Here is a 23,718-nt window from a genome sequence, read left to right as displayed (position 1 = left end):
ATGCACAAAACTGGGTTAGATGGAGGACACTCATTCGCTGTGGCAACCCTTGAAGGGAAAAGCTGAAAGGAAAAGAAGACCTTGTCAAAGAAGAAATTAAATATGCATATGCAGCATTATGCCCTGGTGGTTAACTCTTAATTGAGGGGTTCTAATTTCAGAAGCGTGGAGTTTCCATCTTTCTCCGGCTTTTTCCCACACCACAGAAACCGGCGTGGTTGGTTTTTGGCTGACTTAAATTGTCCATAGGTGTGCATGTGAGTGTGCATGCTTCTACTCTATGTCTGTGAGTGTTCTGTGATTGACTGGGGAAGAGTCCTCTGTACACCCCCACCTCTCAAAGAGCAAAAAGTAAAATATAAAACGGGTGAATAGAAGAAACTAACTATGCCTTGGTAGAGTACGGCCTCTGTGTTAAAAAGAACACCGCAAAAACTACCGGAGATTACAGATTATAACGTGCCTCGACACCTCCACTTTGGAAATGAAATTTAATCAGAAAATTGATATAAGTAGCCGCGTTGTACCTCAAGGCCTGATTTATCAGTAAGTGTTCACAATAAAGTGTTGCAGAAATATATTTTTCTTGCCACTGTGATATAGCCCTCAAATCGTTTCCCTTGACATTTTCCCCAGATATTTCCATTGTTATTTAAAGAGCAGAGGCTGACACTTGAGTTGAAATAAAGCACATGTCACAGAAAAACCTATCAGTATACTTCATTTAATCGGGAGGCACCTTTAAATCTTATATGCGGTAAGGCTGCCCTACAGGGGTTTTTGCCTGCACCTGTTTCGTGAATGTGGGAGGGGGGAAATTGGAAAACTTGATGATAGTATCAAACGTTGACTGTATAATACATGCAATTTCACATCATACATACAGGTTAGAGAAAACTGTTGTGCTCGAAAAATGGAAATACGTTTGAAGTAGGATATTTTTTCTTCACATAGCGTCCCAGTTGCGCCAGGTTTCTGATTTATGACATATGAGCAATGCACACTTGAGTAGGCCATTTGCACACTCATAAGATCCACATTTTATGGTATAATAATAATAATAATAATAATAATAATAATAATAATAATAATAATAATAATAATAATAATAATAATAATACATTTTATTTCAAGCGCCTTTCAAAGCTCTCAAGGACACTTTACAGTCAAAGACAAACATAGATACAATAATAAATAAAATGCAATAAATAAAATACAATTATAAATAGAAACAAGAGATAGAACTACACAGAAAATGCAATTTTAAATACTGTAGGTAGGTTTTGAGATAGGATTGTCAGAGATCTTCGCTCGGACGCTGTGAACAAAGGCTCGAACACAGGAAGATTGTCTTTTGCTGCCAGCAGGGGCACATCTTTCATGAAGCCATTTCATGCGTGAAGAAGCTTCAACGACTGGTGCCCCACCTCTGCAGCCCTCTGCCAAGCTATTTATTGAGAGTATATGCAAATGTAGGTGATACATTACTAAAACACAGTCTTCTTGATTTGAATACAACGCCCCTGGATGTCCCATGGTACACGCACCAACATCTATAAACCAACAGAACATAACCATTTTAATGGGTTGTCTTTCCATGAACTGATAGATTTGTAACCTGGCTCGTGAGCTCTTCCTGTGAAGGAGTTACCAAGTCCTAAATTCCACCCAAGGCCAGATCTCCTACCTGAGGATGACAGTTTAACAGGCTGTGTCTGTTCACCTTAGATCACAGGTGTCAAAGTCAAGGCCCGCGGGCCAAATACGGCCCGCCACATCATTTTTTTCGGCCCGCGAAAGCAAATCAAACTTGTTAAATTCCATGATGATTGCTAAAATCTGAGCCAAAATGTCATATTTTTGGATGTCAACCACAATAAAAGTCATTATTCTTGACTTCAGATTTGAAAACGAGTTATTCATTAATTTGCTGTGTGCTCTATATGTAATATTTGAAGGGATTTAAACATTCTAATGGGTTCCCCAAATTCATACGACCCTCGAGAGGAAACCATAACTACAACGTGGCCCGCGGCAAAAAAATGACTTTGACACCCCTGCCTTAGATTGACTACGGATTTTATGTGCTTCCATTGTGGGCCTCGTGCTCGGCCAACTAAGCATACAACTGGATGGAACTTTTAAATATGAGAACTTCTATTTTGTCTGTTCTCTATCAGGGATTCATCCAGCAATTATCTGTTCTATACCCACTATAAATCGCAAAATTAAGTCTTGAATAATGGTTACATACCACAAGGACACGAGCATCTGCCGCAAACATCTGAGCAAGGCACCAAACTCCCAAAACTGTCCCTCCGTGACTGGTATCTATATGCTTGCTTTGTTCCTCTGTTTTTTTGTCTGCAAACAATATCGAGTTGCCGCTCAGTGGCTGTGTGAATTGGAGTCTGGGTCTACACAGTAAGTTTTCCTTGATCAACAGCCAGGATGTCGTCTGCCTTTTACCAAATATCAGATGGCATAGGTTGGCACGCCCCTGTGGGACAGAAAATGGGCGTGCAAATAGATTCAAATCATATCACACAAAATGTCAATTCTAATACTGTATAATATATGTGCTTCCTCAAAATATTTAAAAAAAACAGTGTGCAAGGTTACAGGTCTTAAAAAGCTATGTGCGCATGTACACGCGCGCACACGCACACACTTCCTGCCAATACAGGCGCTCTTGTAACAACTTGTCACCACAAGAATAACGCTTTGGCCTACAGCAGAGTTAGTGGAACGGTACAACATGACAAAACCTCTGTTTGATATTTGCCTTTCTTTTTATTCAGTAATTTACATTCAATACAGGGAAGTTATTGAACATAAACATTTGCAGACCAATTTCATTTTCTGTGTAGCTACAAAACTCTATGACGGCCTCTTAGTTGACTTTTTTCTAATGACTCATCATCACCTTGACCTTTGCAAGTGTCCAATGACCTGTGAGACATTCATCTATTCACCCATTTTCCAATCCACTTATCCCCATATGAGTTGTGGTCATGCCAGACCCTATCTCAGCCGTCATGGGCAGTAGGCGGGGTACACCCTGAACCAGTTGCCAGCCAACCGCAGAGCACAAATAGACAGACAGTCCTTCACACTCACAATAAAACAAAGGGAGAATTTAAGAGTGTTACATTAACCTTCTGCGCATGTTTTTAGAATGTGGACGGAAACAAGAGTACATGGAGAAAACCCACGCAGGCACAAGGAGATGTGACTGTAAAACGTCCTTTAGAGCGCTTATAAATGAAATGTATTATAATGTATGTATGTATAATAATAATAATAATAATAATAATAATAATAATTATTATTATTATTATTATTATTATTATTATTATTATTATTATTATTATTATTATTATTATTATTAATAATAATAATAATAATTATTATTATTATTATTATTATTATTATTATTATTATTATTATTATTATTATTATTATTATTATTATGCAAACTCCACACAGGGCCTGGATCAAAACCATGAACCCTGCCCTCTGAGACCAGGAACATACTTATTTGCATGTATTAAGATTCAAATATAGGTGCTGACTAGGAAATCCCTTGTGTTGGAAGAGAAATGAAAGTAAAATTATAATGAAAGTACAAAAAAGCACATATACACCACAATGTTATTGTTTTCTTGGAAGGTAATAGCAAAAGTTCCTTTGTAAAATTGCTGTCATTACCTCGCCAAAACGCTTGCACACTAAGCACCTGTTAAATGTCTGTAGCGCAACCAATATCCTCTAAAAGACAGGAAGCTCTCTTGCCGCTCTCAGCTACTTCAGGTTTTGCATATGTGTGTGTGTGCGTGTGCGTGTGTGCGTGTGTGTGTGTGTGTGTGTGTGTGTGTGTGTGTGTGTGTGCGTGCGTGCGTGTGCCTGCACATGCATGCGCGTACAGACGCACTTAAGCACTGTCAGACATATCTAAGTAGATAGACAGATGTAAATATGGTCACATCCACGTACGTAAGTGGTGAAAAGTGATTTCTAAATATCATCGTTTACATCCACCACCCATGGCGGAACTTGAACTCTGATGCGTGCGAAGACACATTTCCGACACAGAGGTGAGTATCACATTTGTGATATGTTAGGCTAAGCGAGAGCATAGATGAGCATAGAAACAAATATTTCCTACTATCCTCATACACATTATAAATAGTCATCAATTTTGAGAAACATTCGTACCTTTTGCGCAAATTCAAAATTCGGTTTTACAGCAGTGAGAACATTTTTGGTAATGTGTCATTTTTTTTGGAGAAATATAAATTTCAGTTTTACAAGAATAGACACATTCTTTTTTGGGTCAGTGACATATGACCAATTCAACAACCATTTGCAAATGAAACTTTGGAAAAAATAACAATATATTTTTGTTTTGGAGGCTTCGGGGGCATTTAGCTGTATATCACAGGAAGAGGACTCATCAATGGAAAATGTTGACTTTCTCAACAAGAATCGAAAAATGCTCCCCACTTGAAAGTACAAGAAAAGATAAACAGAGGAGAAGAAAACAGTATTGTAATTTGTTTCTTGGGTTCTTTGTCTGTGAATTTTTGAGACGTCGGAGAGAGACAAATGCTATAACCGACCCACTGTCCTGGTTCTTCTCCATTGGGGACCAAGTAGATCTTGAAACAACACAATGCGTAGAGCACATGAATTTGCTTCTTTTGTCACGATAAATTCAAGTATTGGAAATATGTTATTGGACAATATGACACCAAAAATAATCGAGTCAAGTTGCTCTTGGAAAAAATTGATTGGTTCATTACAAAGCTTCGAATTCCAACACAAAGCATGTTGTAGTGGCTACAAGACCATTCAGGAAACCTTATCATAACTGCTATATTTCCACTTCTTTAATCTGATTGAAATTCAATGTACCGGTATTCATTCGAGTGGCGCCTCAATTACACCGTTTTGGGAGCCAGTGGCCCAAAAATGCTCTTTTAATTTTATCATTAACTTACAGAAAAGATGGGATGTAACTGCAGCTCCGACTACTCAGATGCTGAATGGATCGAAAACTTGGATGACATTTGTGAGCACTGTAATTGTCCCCTACCTCCACGAGTAAGTTGCATTTGTGAGTTTTATTTGTAAGTACAACTGCTCGTGCATGCCAACAAATCTGCTCGTAGTAGTGTTTTTATAATTTCATGTTGAAAATAAGAGGAATGCAGAGACTTTTCATTCTTAAAGGACATTTTTGAAGTTACTAACAATGTCTTAAAGGACAACCGACGTCTCTGGACAAGTTGTGTCCATAATTTGTAAAATGGCTTCAAATGACTTCTACTGAGCATATTTTACGAAGATTCTACCGCATATAGCTGTATTTTACGTTGTAAGACTCGCGCTGAATATTCCGGAAGTCTTGTTTTTGAGTTGCTGACGAGTCCTCACCCTACGTCACTGAAGGAACGCCCCTAACCGAGAAAGGACATACCTTGCATCACCTCAATGCATTTTGCGGTAATTTATTTGGTCTGAAAACTTCGTGTTGATCCGTGTTGATGCCGAAATTAGAAGGAAAACACATAAATAAAGCGATGGTGAATCGTTGTGTGTTGCGCCAAACTTCTACAGTGTATTTGATGCTCGCTTACAAAACGTCCCAGGAGACAATTTCCACGGAGCTTTGTCACCCTCTTCAGCCTTTTTTAGTGACAAACATGAGTTTGTCACTACATTTTCCTCCAGATGCATCAAAATGACCGGAATAAATTATTTAATCGATTGCAAACATGTATGCTTTCCTCTTCAGAACTATTTGAATCATATTAATAACTGGATGAGTAACAAGAAAGCATCTTTTCCGAATCTGAAGCCATTGTTTTGATTCTCGAGCAAAGCAAGACGTCTTAGCGTTACACCACCAATAAGGGGGCGGGATTTGACAACACGACTGGTTGCAGAGCTTTCAACCGCTCTGGTCCCAAACTTTGGAACTCACGTCGATCCAACATCCAAAATATCGACTCTCTTCCCACGTTAAAATCCCATTTCAAACCCCATCTGTGAAAAATCGCATTCACGGTTTTGTTTCATTTGCTCTTTTATTATTTATAATTGTATTTATGTTTTTTTGTGTGTTTATTCCTCCATTGTTCTTGTTGATTATAAAGTGTCTTTGCATGCTTTGATAGGAGGCGAAACGCGGGATATAATAATAATAATAATAATAATAATAATAATAATAATAATTATTATTATTATTATTATTATTATTATAATTATTATAATAATAATAATAATAATAATAATAATAATAATAATAATAATAATTATTATTATTATTATTATTATTATTATTATTATTATTATTATTATTATTATTATTATTGTTATTATTATTATTATTATTATTATTATTATTATTATTATTATTTAGGAGGCGAAACGCGGGATATAATAATAATAATAATATTTATTATTATTATTATTATTATTATTATTATTATTATTATTATTATTATTATTATTTTCCTGAATTCCAGTTGGTGAATGTTTGATGTGTTGATAATGGCATGTACAATACAGTGGGACCTTGGCTTGCGAACCCCTTGGCTTACGAATTTTTCGGTTTACGAACGTTATATTTATGAAAATTTTACCTTGGCATACGAACTATTTTTCGGGATACACACAGAGCTGCCACAATGAGTGATGTGTCATTCGTGAACGAGCCCGTTCTCCTAACAAGAAAATGGTGGCCAATGTTTTTGTCCTCTATTCCCCGCCCCCAGTCTTCAGTTAAAGCCACGTGATTGGTCAAGAACGCAGCAGTGGGGCATGGGGTTACAGACAGAGAGAGAATGAGGCCGTTCTCCAAAAAACAATATGGCGTCTTCGGTTAAAGCCACGTGATTGGTCAAGAACCCAGCAGTGAGGGGGGGGGGGCTAAAAACATTAATGAGACAAGCAGACAGACAGAGAGTGAGAGAAAACACACACACACGAAAGGGAGATGACAGTTTTAAACCAAACAACAAAAGTGAAAAATAAGAGAAAAAGTGTAAAAAAAAGGTTAGAAAATGGATCTAAAACAGTGAAATTTAGACTCATTTGAACTTTGATATTCAAAATCAGAGTGTAGGCTGGAAGGTTAAAATATCCCATCAATCAGGCTCCACAATTAACCCACACAAGTCATCTGTACACTTGATGCAAAAAGCTATCAACCCAGCTAAACAGATCACAATTGATGAAGAACTAGATACAATTATCACAGAGAAAGCACCTCCAAAGGATCATTCCTCAAGATGGTGAAAGAAGCCTATGTTCCTCATCAAGGGTTTAATGCTGAGGAAACCGGACACTCCATTCCATCAAGCCATTAACTACCATCACAAAGGTAAATAAAATGACTTTATTTTACAGTACAGTTTATTTTTTTTTTAAATCATAAGATTATAGCACATTTATTATACATACAATAAGTTATATTTTTGTAGTTTTAAGGCTTAGAAAATAGAAAGAAGAAAATTATGTTTTATGGGGACCTGGGAACGGATTATTCTCATTTTAATGGTTTCCTATGGGAAATTATTTTTGGGGATACACACTTTTCACCTTACACACTCTGTCTGGGAACCAATTAAGTTCGTAAGCCAAGGTCCCACTGTATTCTATTTATGTTCATCATTAACGTGAATGCACATTTCCTTTCTTTCCTTGTCTTTTGTCACCAGTATACGGATCAACTAATTCCATATCCATCACGAGGTTCGCCACCTTCATATCCTCTCCCAGGTAACAACAAACGTTAGATTTCCTCTTTCTGTTGAATGAGATGCAACCATGAAGTGAAGTGTTTGTTCAACAGTAATGTGAAAATGAATATTCATATATATCCGCACAATTTTTAAAATTGCTTCCTTGGGTTGGATTGCATGTACCTTTATTCGTCTCGCAGTGGATAAATTTACATTTCACAGCAGCAAAGTTATGAAAGGAAGAGGAAAGGACATTCGACATTCGGGGACAGCCAAAACTGATTTTACAATTATTGGGAATGCTTTTGCAGAGAACCTGGCAGTGGCTTGTTACAGCTATGAACCCACCCATGATGGTGACCTGGGCTTTGAAAAGGGAGAGAAACTCAAAATAATTAACAGGTGACTTCTGAACATGTGAGAGTTTGTTGGTCTCAAACATTTTATTCCCATAACTGTGTTGTAAGTAGATGTTATTTTTCCAATATGAATCCTAATATGAGTTTGACCTTTTGTTTGATTCAAATATACTCTATTTTTAATCACTCCAAAAATAAATGAATATAGTCATGGACACAATTATTGGTACTGTACACCTTTGTTAATAAAAGAAAAAAAGGAATCTGACAAAAGCAAAGATCAATACAAATCCAATGAAAAGTAACCACTAATAATATCCATCCATCCATTTTCCATACCGCTTATTCGTCATTAGGGTCGCGGGGGGTGCTGGAGCCAATCCCAGCTGTCTTCGGGCACAAGGCGGGGGACACCCTGAATTGGTTGCCAGCCTATCGCAGGGCGCACAAAGACAAATGCATGCATGTTTTTGGAATGTGGGAGGAAACCGGAGGACCCGGAGAAAACCCACACGGGCCTGAGGAGAACATGCAAACACCACACAAGGAGGCCGGACCGGGATGCGAACCGGCAACCTCTGCATTGTGAATGCCGGTGTGCTACCACTCGACTACCGGGCCGCCCAGCACAGATAATAATTTCTCAAATTTTCCTCACCCAACCCAAAGACATGCAGACTTGTTTAATAGGAGAATGAAAACCACTGTGTCAAACACATGGCATGGGGGCAAGATCTTGTCCGCCACATCATTTTATATGGCTCGCAAATCATGTGTGTCAACTTCCATGATCCATGAAAATCTGAATCAAGATGTCAAAGTGTCAAGTGTAATAAATAACATTGAGATTTGGCACTCCAGTATTTATTTTTTCCCTTGAATCAATATTTGAACAAACAACAAACAGTAGACTGATTAAAATAATAATAATCTATCAATAAGATTTTTTGATTTGTCCGTTGTGAACAGGTAATAATATGATGGGATGATGAAACATTTTTTATTTTTCGTCCTTAGAAAAATTCTTCTGAGCAGCATTGTGTAGTTGGACGGTCATCGAAGTTATTTCCTTTTTCCGCACAACAGACTAATATCTGTCTGCATTCTTTTGTGAATTTGTATCCAAATTTTGAGGAATGTGAGATGCCCACAGGCAGAACGTTCGAAGTAACATCAGTGAGAAAAAAAGGTTATATGAAATTCCATGGTTCAGCACGACAATGCATTTTCAAGTGGGCACTTCACGCCATGATTAAATAATAAAATAAAATACAAGCAACAATAGTCTGTCACTATGGATGATTTATAATTGCCATTTTCCAATTTTGACAATTCTCAAGTTTGCACATTTGAAAGCTGACTCATGTTATCACTGTGTTTTGACAATCAGGGATGATCCAGAGTGGTACTTGGCCGAATCTATCATAACAGGACAGAGGGGCTATATCCCACACAACTTTATTGCAATGAACACCGAAGAGACAGAACCGTACGTCACACAGGCAATATCAACTGCATTGATGAAGATGTTGACCGCAAAACTGTGTTCTGCTACCTCAGTGCCATCCCTCCAGTCTAAAAAGAATAAGGTGTTGGTTTTCAACGTGAAGTATGTTGTGTGTTACAGGTGGTTCTTTAAGAACATTTCTAAAAATGATTCCATGAGGCTCCTGCTCGCTCCCGGGAACTCGAAGGGCTCCTTCTTGATTCGTGAGAGTGAGACAATCCCAGGTGATGGGCACGTGCTGCAACTGTACAGCAGTAACACACACAGTACTGTCCGAAAGGCATACACTTTTGGAAACAGATACAATTTTTAACACCAAACTGTCAAGTAGACATGTGTTTGACTTTTAAAAATAAAATTTTTGTTCTTCCTTCGATGAAAATTTCCATAATACTCTATGAATACCCATTTTAGTCTTACCTAGCTAGCCTTTGGGGGAAAAAGAGGAGCAGTTTGCTGGGGCAGGTAGATCGGCCTAATTCAGTGTAATTTCCAAGCTCTGTTTGAACTGGAAGGTTCGAGTCACGAAGGGAAATAATCAAAACTTCAAAACAGCAATCTCCAACAGAGGAACAATTTGGGATGGAGAAGAAGAGGTACAGTATTTATTTCAAATCAGTTTGCCGGCCTGTAGATCCAGTGGTTTGTGCGTCAACCCCACAGTTAAGAGGTTGTGGGTTCGATCCCAGCTGCAGCCTTCGTGTGTGGAGTTGTCCCCAGGCATGCGTGTGTTTTCTCAGGGTACGCCGGTTTACTCCCACGTTCCAAAAGCATGCATGACAGGCTGAATGAACTCTCAAAATTATCCGTTGGTGTGATGGTTGTTCGTCTCTGTGTGCCTTGTGATTGACTGGCAACTTGTTCACTGACTGCCCAAAGACAGTTGGGATAGGCTCAAGGACCCCCCAGTGACCGCTGTGAGGATAAAGCGGTTCAGAAAATTGATGGATGGACTGCTCAGTTTCCTAATATGTACTTTGAAACTGTGTTACACATGTAATTGTGTTTGTTCAAAAAAAGCTACTTCTGAAAAATAATTCCAAAAGTGGGTCATGATGGAATGGCCAAGGGAAAATATGAGCCAGAATGTGAGACGTGCGTAAAAACTGGTGTGTGGCGGTGAGCATTTTGCGGTCTTACCACTTCTCTATCTGCATTTTGGATAGAAAAGTACTGAGGTTGGGGCTCAAGGTTTGAGACCAAACATTTACTGACCAAGTTGGATAAAACATTTCTATGCTCGACACTGCTGATACCGTTGACGTGGCACTTGAACTGTTAACAAATGTAAATCTGGGAGGATACATTAATTTTGTTTATTGTGATAATTCGATTGTGACACCTAAGGGCAAAAAGAGAAAATAAACCCCCGCTTTTATTTCTATTGTAAATGTTTGCATCTTGTTTTTTTTTTCAGGGTCGTACTCCTTGTCAATTAGGGACTTTGACCCAAACACGGGTGAAGGAGTGAAACATTACAGGATCCGCAACTTGGACAGCGGTGGCTTCTACATCACCACTAAAATATCTTTCGATTCCATAAAGGAGCTTGTCCAGCATCATACACGTACATGTGATCAGTACTCCCTAAAAAGTGAAATTTATCGCTGCGTCGTCTTTCGCTGATCCACTTTATGTCGTTCAGGTGATGCAGATGGTTTGTGTACCAAGTTGGTGAAGCCATGCCAGTCGAGAGTTCCTCAGAAACCATGGTGGCAAGATGAGTGGGAGATCCCCCGGGAGTCCCTGAAACTGGTGAAAAAGCTCGGTGCGGGCCAGTTTGGAGATGTCTGGATGGGTGAGTCGAGCAACCACTCTGTCTGTGTTTGTCTGAGATTTACCACTGCATGGAGAATAGCACAGGCTCTACATTTTTTGCAGATAACCGTAGCTCTGTAATCTACGTTGACCTCTTTGTAGAATAATGCAAGAAATTAACCTTGTCAGAAAGGTCAATTCAGGCTCTATTAATCAACCTTTCCAGAGAACTTTCTACATTGAAGGAATTCTATTTTAACAATGGCAGCATGCCCGTCCATTGCTTAAGTTCATCCAGAGGCCAAATAGTTCTGCTGCAATTGCAATTACAGTACTTGGACAATAATAAGTCATGGCCCTTGTATCATTAATTGGAGAACTGTTTCCTCTGTAACCATCGCCACAGTGAGTATGAAAACATGACCTTTGGTTCAACTTGTCCATTTTTCACTCACTATTTTCCGACAGTGCAACCTCCAAGGTCAAACTCAAGCCACTCTATGACGCAGATCAACCTCTTGAATTGATTTTTGTTTTTTCCACATAGGACAAAACAATGGATGGATGCTTGGGTCAAATTTTCTTGCATAATAAAATCTGTATCAACAACTTTATCAGTAACTGTTAGTAAAAGAGCCACTCTTAATATTAAGAGAACAATACACTCGGTCGATGAGAAGGTTTCTTCAGCCGTCATCTGTACAAGTTTGTACAGATGACGGCTGAAGAAACCTTCTCATCGATGGACCACTCCTGTACGACTGAGAGCGACAGACGAAATACACTCGGTCCCAATTTGTGAGCTCATAGTCAACACTGATGCATTTTCATTTTCGTGCCGGGGCAAGTCTAGTTTATTGCTTTTATGTTCCCTCTAAGTTGTGTGTGTCAGCAATTGTGCACTTACTTCTCTCTCCCTCTCAATGCACCACAAATATCTGCAGCGCATTAACAAAAAAAAGAAGAAGCAATATATACTGAAAAAAATTGTTTGAATATCTTGGTGAGTTACCTACATCAAGTAATCGATGAGAAGGTTTCTTCAGCCGTCATCTGTACAAATTTGAAGGTTTCAGACGTTTCGCCTCCTATCCAAGAGGCTTCGTCAGCGAACTAAAGTCTGACTGGTCGTATCTGCCCTATTTATATATCCCTAATGTCCAGCCATGGCGGCGCCGGACACAGCTATGATAGGTTCCTACTCTCAGGGTGGGGGGAGCAGAGGACCACTCCCACTGATTGTTCCTGCATTCCTGACTAACGACTGGCCCATTTCCCCCACTCACTGGGGACTGGCCCATTTCCCCCACTCCCACCGGTATCACCTCATCAGCATTACAAATGTTGCCTAACCTGTTTTGCCTAAGCAGGCTATTGTATGAACGATCCAAATTGAACCTCACCCCACCAGACCGGTTTAATGAAGGATTTTGTTGTTTTATAAGAATCGCTTCTTTTACCCCTCTTTCAAACCATCTATGTTCTTTCGCTAAGATTTTAACCTCATTGTCGTCAAATGAGTGGTTGCTAGCTTTTAGGTGCAAATGTACCGCCGATTGAGGCCCACTTGTATTATCCCTGCGATGTTGATAAAGTCTTTTTTTGAGAATTTGTTGAGTCTCCCCAATGGCTTTTATTTCTATTGTAAATGTTTGCATCTTGGTTTTTTTTTTTCAGGGTCGTACTCCTTGTCAATTAGGGACTTTGACCCAAACACGGGTGAAGGAGTGAAACATTACAGGATCCGCAACTTGGACAGCGGTGGCTTCTACATCACCACTAAAATATCTTTCGATTCCATAAAGGAGCTTGTCCAGCATCATACACGTACATGTGATCAGTACTCCCTAAAAAGTGAAATTTATCGCTGCGTCGTCTTTCGCTGATCCACTTTATGTCGTTCAGGTGATGCAGATGGTTTGTGTACCAAGTTGGTGAAGCCATGCCAGTCGAGAGTTCCTCAGAAACCATGGTGGCAAGATGAGTGGGAGATCCCCCGGGAGTCCCTGAAACTGGTGAAAAAGCTCGGTGCGGGCCAGTTTGGAGATGTCTGGATGGGTGAGTCGAGCAACCACTCTGTCTGTGTTTGTCTGAGATTTACCACTGCATGGAGAATAGCACAGGCTCTACATTTTTTGCAGATAACCGTAGCTCTGTAATCTACGTTGACCTCTTTGTAGAATAATGCAAGAAATTAACCTTGTCAGAAAGGTCAATTCAGGCTCTATTAATCAACCTTTCCAGAGAACTTTCTACATTGAAGGAATTCTATTTTAACAATGGCAGCATGCCCGTCCATTGCTTAAGTTCATCCAGAGGCCAAATAGTTCTGCTGCAATTGCAATTACAGTACTTGGACAATAATAAGTCATGGCCCTTGTATCATTAATTGGAGAACTGTTTCCTCTGTAACCATCGCCACAGTGAGTATGAAAACATGACCTTTGGTTCAACTTGTCCATTTTTCACTCACTATTTTCCGACAGTGCAACCTCCAAGGTCAAACTCAAGCCACTCTATGACGCAGATCAACCTCTTGAATTGATTTTTGTTTTTTCCACATAGGACAAAACAATGGATGGATGCTTGGGTCAAATTTTCTTGCATAATAAAATCTGTATCAACAACTTTATCAGTAACTGTTAGTAAAAGAGCCACTCTTAATATTAAGAGAACAATACACTCGGTCGATGAGAAGGTTTCTTCAGCCGTCATCTGTACAAGTTTGTACAGATGACGGCTGAAGAAACCTTCTCATCGATGGACCACTCCTGTACGACTGAGAGCTTACACAGACGAAATACACTCGGTCCCAATTTGTGAGCTCATAGTCAACACTGATGCATTTTCATTTTCGTGCCGGGGCAAGTCTAGTTTATTGCTTTTATGTTCCCTCTAAGTTGTGTGTGTCAGCAATTGTGCACTTACTTCTCTCTCCCTCTCAATGCACCACAAATATCTGCAGCGCATTAACAAAAAAAAAAGAAGAAGCAATATATACTGAAAAAAATTGTTTGAATATCTTGGTGAGTTACCTACATCAAGTAATCGATGAGAAGGTTTCTTCAGCCGTCATCTGTACAAATTTGAAGGTTTCAGACGTTTCGCCTCCTATCCAAGAGGCTTCGTCAGCGAACTAAAGTCTGACTGGTCGTATCTGCCCTATTTATATATCCCTAATGTCCAGCTATGGCGGCGCCGGACACATCTATGATAGGTTCCTACTCTCAGGGTGGGGGGAGCAGAGGACCACTCCCTGTGGCCCCACTGATTGTTCCTGCATTCCTGACTAACGACTGGCCCATTTCCCCCACTCCCACCGGTATCACCTCATCAGCATTACAAATGTTGCCTAACCTGTTTTGCCTAAGCAGGCTATTGTATGAACGATCCAAATTGCACCTCACCCCACCAGACTGGTTTAATGAAGGATTTTGTTGTTTTATAAGAATCGCTTCTTTTACCCCTCTTTCAAACCATCTATGTTCTTTCGCTAAGATTTTAACCTCATTGTCGTCAAATGAGTGGTTGCTAGCTTTTAGGTGCAAATGTACTGCCGATTGAGGCCCACTTGTATTATCCCTGCGATGTTGATAAAGTCTTTTTTTGAGAATTTGTTGAGTCTCCCCAATGTACTGCTCTTTACAATTTTTATTCTTACAATGTATGGAATAAACTACATTACTTTGTTTTTCATTAGGTAGCCTATCTTTTTGATGCACTAATTTTTGCCTTAACGTGTTTATTGGTTTGAAATAAGTAGGAATTTTGTGTTGCCAAAGGACTCTTTGTAATTTTTCAGAAACTCCTGCAATGTAAGGTACTGCTACTCCTCTCCTTTTTGTATCTTGAGAATTATTGGTTTCATTCCCTATTCTTTCTTTCTGACATTTGTTGAATGACCACTGAGGGTACCCACAGTTAGTGAGTGCTCGCCTGATATGTTTTGACTCCTTTTCTCCACCTTCAATGCTAGTTGGTATTAGTTTAGCCCTATGCTGGAGGGTTCTGATAACTCCTAATTTATGTTGTAAAGAGTGGTTAGAGTCAACAGTAAGTATTGGTCAGTGTGCGTAGCCTTCCTAAAGACTTCTGTTTTTAGCGCTCTGTCCTCTTTTATAATTACTTTACAATCCAAGAAGGCTAGTTGGTTCTCCTTAATGTCCTCACGAGTAAATTTAACGTTGATGTCTACAGAGTTGAGGTGATCTGTGAACGATTGAATTTCGTGTTTTTTAATTATGACAAAAGTATCGTCCACATATCTAAACCAGTGTCTAGGTTTTGTCCCCGGGAAGGATGTGAGGGCCTGTTTCTCCATCTCTTCCATGTACAGATTAGCCACTATGGGTGAAACTGGTGAGCCTATAGCACAACCATGAATTTGTTTATAAAATTTCTCCCAAAATTGAAAATATGTAGTATTAAGGCAGATTTCCAATAATTTGCAGATGTGATCCGCTTTAAGTTTGGTTCTTTCATGCAGAGAAGCGTCCGCCAGCAGTCTCGTCCTCACCACTGAGACTGTTGCTGGGGTTGGGACAGATGTAAAGAGAGAAGTCACATCGTATGATGCCAAAGTTTCCTCAGGTTCCAATATGAGGTCTTTGATCCTCTCTACAAACCCTGTGGTGTTCTCTACGTGATATTCTCTGTTACCAACCAACGGAGCTAAGATAGTTTTTAAATATTTGGCTACATTGTATGTAGAGGAGTCAATGCTACAAACAATGGGTCTGAGGGGGAACCCTTCTTTATGTATTTTTGGCAGGCCATAGATACATGGCGTGGCCTCTCCCGGGTATAATCTAAAATACATCTGTTTGTCTATATGTTTCCTTTTCTCTAACTTTTGGAGACAGTCTATCATTTCTTTCTTGTATCTATTGGAAGGGTCCCTTTTTAGTTTCTCATAAGTGTTAGAATCATTTATTTAAGTGTTAGAATCATTTACCTATTTATTTTATCTTCATAATCCAATGTGTTGAGAAGCACTGCGCATCTGCCCTTGTCTGCTGGCAAAATAGTAATATTTTTGTCTTTTTGTAGAGTAGTTAACGCCTTTCTCTCTTCTAATGTTATGTTGGACGGAGGTAGTTTGGCACTACTGAGAAGGTCTGATATTTTAATGCGTAGATCATCTGCCTCTGCATACGAAAGTTTGTTATTTTTAATAGCCGATTCAGTAGCTGTGATGTAATCTATTGTAGGTATTGTTTTAGGAGTCACTGAGAAATTTAAACCTTTGGTTAGTACCGCCTTTTCTGTCTCTGAGAGATCTCTGTCTGACAAATTTTTGATCCAATTCTCCCTTGAAATCTGCTCATTCCTAATTTTTCGCGTGTTTACCAGTAGCTGGGATTGTTTCAGTAAAAGTAATTTTTGAAATTTATCCTTTTGTCTCTCTTTGGTTTTGCTGTGGTGCCTCATATATCCGGATTTAGTAAATTCACACACTTCCTGATAGATTTTGTGGGTAAGTTTAGTTTGTAATCGCTGATAATAAGTTTCTATTTGTGACTGTTTGTGCCAATCTTCAGGGGGGTAAAAGAAGCGATGCTTATAAAACAACAAAATCCTTCATTAAACCGGTCTAGTGGGGTGAGGTTCAATTTGGATCGTTCATACAATAGCCTGCTTAGGCAAAACAGGTTAGGCAACATTCGTAATGCTGATGAGGTGATACCGGTGGGAGTAGGGGAAATGGGCCAGTCGTTAGTCAGGAATGCAGGAACAATCAGTGGGGCCACAGGGAGTGGTCGTCTGCTCCCCCCACCCTGAGAGTAGGGACCTATCATAGCTGTGTCCGGCGCCGCCATGGCTGGACATTAGGGATATATAAATAGGGCCGATACGACCAGTCAGACTTTAGTTAGCTGACGAAGCCTCTTGGATAGGAGGCGAAACGTCCGAAACCTTCACATTTGTACAGATGACGGCTGAAGAAACCTTCTCATCGATGGACCACTCCTGTACGACTGAGAGCTTACACAGACCTACATCAAGTAATGTGTTAGCGTTCATGTCTAATGTTGCTCACCGTGGTCCAAAGAATCCTTCAGGTAGTTCGTGAGTTCTCACACACCTGGAAAACTTAAGCAAGCAATGTTTTGTTTGGACATTTGGCAGACTGCTCTGGACCTTTCCGGGCATTCTGGCAGGCTGAGAGCACGTATACACATTACCGGTGCACTTAACAATTTAGTTCTAAAAGGTGGACAAGAAGAGTTAATGGATGAAGTTCGGTTATTTTGATCTTGGCGCAGCAAACAAATTGTGAGATCCGTGGACGTGAGTGGTGGATGCCATTGTATTTCAATCATAAATATGACAGTATGCATCAATCCCTTTCAATCTGAAGAAATCAATTAATCGAATAATCGAAAGTTTTTTTACTTATAATTTCAACCACAATTTTTAAAAGCAAACGGAATAAATTTTCACACTTGTTCGGTCGATGGGGGCTACAAGATGGCCTCTAAGTATCCACTATACAATGACTGATTTGAAGTCAATTAGAATTCTTTTAATAGCTATTTATTTTTTAATTACTGGTACTGTGCACACATCGATCTTCAGCATGGACTCCAGTAAGTCGTTCTAATTTTTTTATAATTTGTTTATCCTGGGAGAGCTGGAAAAAAGGCAGGACAGGCCATTGAGAATCGAGTTTGGACACCCCTCCACTTGAGGCTTATGAATGTACAACACAAATAAACGTGGATCTTCATTTACTCACTTTACAGGTTTCTACAATAATGACAGGAAGGTTGCGATTAAGGGTCTGAAGATTGGCACAATGTCAACGGAAGCCTTCTTGGAAGAAGCCAACGTGATGAAAAACCTGCAGCATCCTCGTCTCGTACGCCTCTTCGCTGTGGTTAGCCAGGAGCCCATCTTTATTGTCACTGAGTACATGGAAAACGGTATGTCAGAGGGTCTCTCAATGACTATTTCAATAAACCATAAAACAGATCACTGAGAACATCAAGAACAAAAGTAAATTTGGCCCTTTGGGCATTGAAAAAAAAAGACTAGAAAAACTTTTCCATCCACTCATCCATACACGCAACCCTCCTCCCATTGGACAATGCGAGCTTTTTTATGTGTGTGTGTGTGTGTGTATGTGTGTGCATGTGTGTGTGTGTGTGGGTGTATGTGTGTGTGTGTATGCGCGTGTGTGCGTGTGTATGTGTGTGCGTGTGTACTGACTAGACATGTTTGAAGAAAACCGAGAATCGCCCTCATTTCCCAACATAGTCTTGAGTCATATTTATAAACAATCTAAATATGAATATTGGGCATATAATATTGGGCATATAATATTGGGCATTGAAAAAAAGACTAGAAAAACCTTTCCACCCACTCATCCATACACGCATCCCTCCTGCCATTGGACAATGCGAGCTTTTTTCCGTGTGTGTGTGTGTGTGCGTGTGTATGTGCGTGCATGCGTGTGGGTGTGCGTGTGTGTGTGTGTGTGCGTGTGTGGTGTGTGTGTGTGTGTGTGTGTGTGTGTGTGTGTGTGTGTGTGTGCGTGTGTGTGTGTGTGTGTGTGTGTGTGTGTGTGTGTGTGTGTTGTACTGACTAGACATGTTTGAACAAAACTGAGAGTCGCCCTCATTTCCCAACATTGTCTTGAGTCATATTTATAAACAATCTAATGAATATATGAATATTAACCGAATCGATGGCAGACCTCTACGAAGGAAAAATATTCATCCATGTAAACTGTTGCAGTTAAAAGTCAAAATGAAGGATTACTGTATATCGGCACCCTTTTGTTGGATACTCACCAAAATTAAGTGTCATCATCCATCCATCTTCTGCCGCTTATCCGGGGTCAGGTCACGGGGCAGCAACTTCAGGAGGGAAGCCCAGACTTCCTTCTCCCCAGCCATTTCTACAAGCTCTTCCTCTTGGATACCAAGGCGTTTCCAAGCCAACTGGGAGACATAGTCTCTCCAGCATGTCCTGGGTCGTCGCCGGGGTCTTCTGCCAGTGGGGCATGACTGAAACACCTCACCATGGAGGCGTCCAGGAGGTATCTTGATCAGATGCCTGAGCCACCTCATCTGGCTCCTCTCTATACGGAGGAGAAGCGGATCGAGTCTGAGCTCATGCCGGATGACCGAGCTTCTCATATCTCTCAGGGAGAGCCCGGACACCCTACGGAGAAAGCTCATTTCAGCCGCTTGTATCCAGAATCTCGTTCTTTTGGTCACGACCCATAGCTTGTGACCATAGATGAGGGTTGGGACATATATCGACCGGTAAATTGAGAGCTTCGCCTTTTGGCTCAGCTGCTTCTTCACCACGACAGATTGGTACAAAGTGGAGTCATCATCCATTCCTTCTAATGATCACACAACCCGAAGTAGAAGCTTTCACCCTTGCCTCTTCATGCTTGGTGGAAACAATAAGCTATGCTTAAGTGGCTATTTTCAGTTCCTCAGGCATTCTAAGGAAACATGAACTTTCACTGGCTTTGCACGCTTGGACGGACGCCGTCGTGTCACTTACTGGTGCTTACTCACCAGGGACAAGTTTCTCAAGGCCTGTTTGTAGGAAAGTGTTAAAGATGGAAAAAGCGGTTCACCGAGTTATTGTCTCGAGACCCTCACTGACGCCTGGCCCCTCTCCAAAATCTGTGCATCCGCAGACACAAACACATGCACTGTCACATGCACTCCAATACTGGCGCAGTCCAACCATGGTTGTAAACAAATAGCCTCTCGACGAGGCGGTTTGTACCATACAGTATCTTCTTTTCCCTCCTCGATATATAACAATGTGAATGGTCCATAAACACATGGAAATAATGAAGAGCAAGCCATCTGCATCATGTGCACCTTCAATCGCTAAAGAGTTATGATCTCTTGTCGGACAATTAAACAATACCAAAATTGATTGTGGTCTTGCCCCAAACATCACCTTAGCCTTGAATGGGGCTCTTTTGTAAAAGTCTTGTACAGCCGGCCTGTCAGACTACCAGCAGCCTCTGTTGTCAAGAGAAAGGATGGCTTGGAGTTCCCGTCTTTTCATTTTGACTCTTTCTTTACTATCTACAACAACAAAGATGGAAAGTAACAGGCGTGTCCTCAGAGGCTTCTGTGTGACCGTAACAAAGAACACTCTGTGTGTGTGTATGCGCGTGTGTGCGTGTGTATGTGCGTGCGTGTGTGTGTGTACTGACTAGACATGTTTGAAGAAAACCGAGAATCGCCCTCATTTCCCAACATAGTCTTGAGTCATATTTATAAACAATCTAAATATGAATATTGGGCATATAATATTGGGCATTGAAAAAAAGACTAGAAAAACCTTTCCACCCACTCATCCATACACGCATCCCTCCTGCCATTGGACAATGCGAGCTTTTTTACGTGTGTGTGTGTGTGTGTGTGCGTGTGTATGTGCGTGCATGCGTGTGGGTGTGCGTGTGTGTGTGTGTGTGTGCGTGTGTGTGTGTGTGTGTGTGTGTGTGTGTGTGTGTGTGTGTGTGTGTGTGTGTGTGTGTGTGTGTGTGTGTGTGTGTGTGTGTGTGTGTGTGTGTGTGTGTGTGTGTGTACTGACTAGACATGTTTGAACAAAACTGAGAGTCGCCCTCATTTCCCAACATTGTCTTGAGTCATATTTATAAACAATCTAATGAATATATGAATATTAACCGAATCGATGGCAGACCTCTACGAAGGAAAAATATTCATCCATGTAAACTGTTGCAGTTAAAAGTCAAAATGAAGGATTACTGTATATCGGCACCCTTTTGTTGGATACTCACCAAAATTAAGTGTCATCATCCATCCATCTTCTGCCGCTTATCCGGGGTCAGGTCACGGGGCAGCAACTTCAGGAGGGAAGCCCAGACTTCCTTCTCCCCAGCCATTTCTACAAGCTCTTCCTCTTGGATACCAAGGCGTTTCCAAGCCAACTGGGAGACATAGTCTCTCCAGCATGTCCTGGGTCGTCGCCGGGGTCTTCTGCCAGTGGGGCATGACTGAAACACCTCACCATGGAGGCGTCCAGGAGGTATCTTGATCAGATGCCTGAGCCACCTCATCTGGCTCCTCTCTATACGGAGGAGAAGCGGATCGAGTCTGAGCTCATGCCGGATGACCGAGCTTCTCATATCTCTCAGGGAGAGCCCGGACACCCTACGGAGAAAGCTCATTTCAGCCGCTTGTATCCAGAATCTCGTTCTTTTGGTCACGACCCATAGCTTGTGACCATAGATGAGGGTTGGGACATATATCGACCGGTAAATTGAGAGCTTCGCCTTTTGGCTCAGCTGCTTCTTCACCACGACAGATTGGTACAAAGTGGAGTCATCATCCATTCCTTCTAATGATCACACAACCCGAAGTAGAAGCTTTCACCCTTGCCTCTTCATGCTTGGTGGAAACAATAAGCTATGCTTAAGTGGCTATTTTCAGTTCCTCAGGCATTCTAAGGAAACATGAACTTTCACTGGCTTTGCACGCTTGGACGGACGCCGTCGTGTCACTTACTGGTGCTTACTCACCAGGGACAAGTTTCTCAAGGCCTGTTTGTAGGAAAGTGTTAAAGATGGAAAAAGCGGTTCACCGAGTTATTGTCTCGAGACCCTCACTGACGCCTGGCCCCTCTCCAAAATCTGTGCATCCGCAGACACAAACACATGCACTGTCACATGCACTCCAATACTGGCGCAGTCCAACCATGGTTGTAAACAAATAGCCTCTCGACGAGGCGGTTTGTACCATACAGTATCTTCTTTTCCCTCCTCGATATATAACAATGTGAATGGTCCATAAACACATGGAAATAATGAAGAGCAAGCCATCTGCATCATGTGCACCTTCAATCGCTAAAGAGTTATGATCTCTTGTCGGACAATTAAACAATACCAAAATTGATTGTGGTCTTGCCCCAAACATCACCTTAGCCTTGAATGGGGCTCTTTTGTAAAAGTCTTGTACAGCCGGCCTGTCAGACTACCAGCAGCCTCTGTTGTCAAGAGAAAGGATGGCTTGGAGTTCCCGTCTTTTCATTTTGACTCTTTCTTTACTATCTACAACAACAAAGATGGAAAGTAACAGGCGTGTCCTCAGAGGCTTCTGTGTGACCGTAACAAAGAACACTCATTTGGCTGTCCGACTTCAAACGCAACCCAAACACAGGGCAGTAAACCTTTTTTTTCTGCCACAGACATTCCTTTTTTTTTGTAAACTGCTTCCTTTACCTTGACATGGATTTTTGGCATGCAAAGGCATTGTTCATTTCTATTCCAATCCAAATTGACTGATGCTCATTGGACTTCCTTCCTCTCTTATGTTCCCTAATTTGAACTGCTATTCTGGTCTATGTCTGCCAATGTATTTTTGAAACATTGAGTTTCTTCAAGAAGAATTTTTTTTTTGGGGGGGGGGCTAGAATACACACCGGCACTAATCAAATGATACTATTGTGGTTAATATTTATCGAATAAGACTTTATGAGAGTCTTTATAGACATTCATTCATTCGTCTATAAACCTCATGATGCCGCCATGTTGGGCAATGCTACCTTCCTCTGGCGACCGAAATTTCCATCACAACTACCCTTGCGAATGTTGTTAAAGTCATGTGACCAAACTTGAAGAACAGGTTAGCAGACTTGCTGCGATAAATAACTTAACTACAGGTTGATGGCATGATATTTAGAACATTTTAGCAAGCTCAGGTTCAGGGTTCAAAATCATCATGTAAACAATTTACAGCATACATATAAGTTGTTTCTCAATCTTAAGAACACAGAGTGTGACGGTCTCGTGAAAAGGGCATTCACGGTCTCCCAATAAATGTACTTGAGAGCATACTGTTGTTGCTAAGAATGTTTGTCTCTTTGTCATTGGAATAGCTTTGTACTTGTGAACTTGATCCCTGCTCTGAAGTATTTTTGTAACATGATAAATGAGAGCCAAAAAAACACAACGTTATCTTAATCCTCTCCCCAGCAATTTCAATGGCAGCACGTAACAAATCTTGGGATATTTTCCCGTCACACATAACTAATCGGTGCAGCCTTTGCTTAGGATACTTGACAACAACATCCATTTATGTTTTTTTTAATTCCAAATGGATTTTGGCTGCAATTCATTACATTTCCCAAAATGACAAGGACATAAGAGCATCAAAGAACACAACTCGAGATATTGCTATACCATCTACTCGCCTTTTTTGGGGGATTTCTTCACGCAAAGGGAGTTGTGATATTAGGTTTGGTCTCCAGCGCAGGGTACTCCTGCGTCATCCTGAGATTGATAAATTATAATGTTAACGCATATGCCACCATATCAACTAGAAAGCAAAATGCATATATC

At 40.6% G+C, this 23,718-nt stretch overlaps 1 protein-coding gene across 1 annotated transcript in view; it reads left to right on the top strand.

The window, feature by feature from the left end:
- Positions 1 to 3,963: 3,963 nt before the first annotated feature.
- Positions 3,964 to 23,718, top strand: part of lck (LCK proto-oncogene, Src family tyrosine kinase) — a 33,486-nt gene continuing 13,731 nt past the window's right edge. The window contains exons 1-9 of the mRNA XM_089004006.1: positions 3,964 to 4,097; positions 5,006 to 5,106; positions 7,728 to 7,788; positions 8,063 to 8,153; positions 9,501 to 9,599; positions 9,738 to 9,841; positions 11,035 to 11,184; positions 11,263 to 11,415; positions 18,122 to 18,301. Coding sequence (XP_088860132.1) covers positions 4,067 to 4,097; positions 5,006 to 5,106; positions 7,728 to 7,788; positions 8,063 to 8,153; positions 9,501 to 9,599; positions 9,738 to 9,841; positions 11,035 to 11,184; positions 11,263 to 11,415; positions 18,122 to 18,301 — 970 coding nt within the window. The 5' untranslated portion in view covers positions 3,964 to 4,066. The remainder of the gene's footprint in view (positions 4,098 to 5,005; positions 5,107 to 7,727; positions 7,789 to 8,062; positions 8,154 to 9,500; positions 9,600 to 9,737; positions 9,842 to 11,034; positions 11,185 to 11,262; positions 11,416 to 18,121; positions 18,302 to 23,718) is intronic.

The sequence above is a fragment of the Hippocampus bargibanti genome, linkage group LG09 (genome assembly GCF_051943395.1).
Source record: "Hippocampus bargibanti isolate YZ-2025 linkage group LG09, ASM5194339v1, whole genome shotgun sequence".
Taxonomy (NCBI): domain Eukaryota; kingdom Metazoa; phylum Chordata; class Actinopteri; order Syngnathiformes; family Syngnathidae; genus Hippocampus; species Hippocampus bargibanti.
This window is presented reverse-complemented; position numbering and strand designations above follow the sequence as displayed.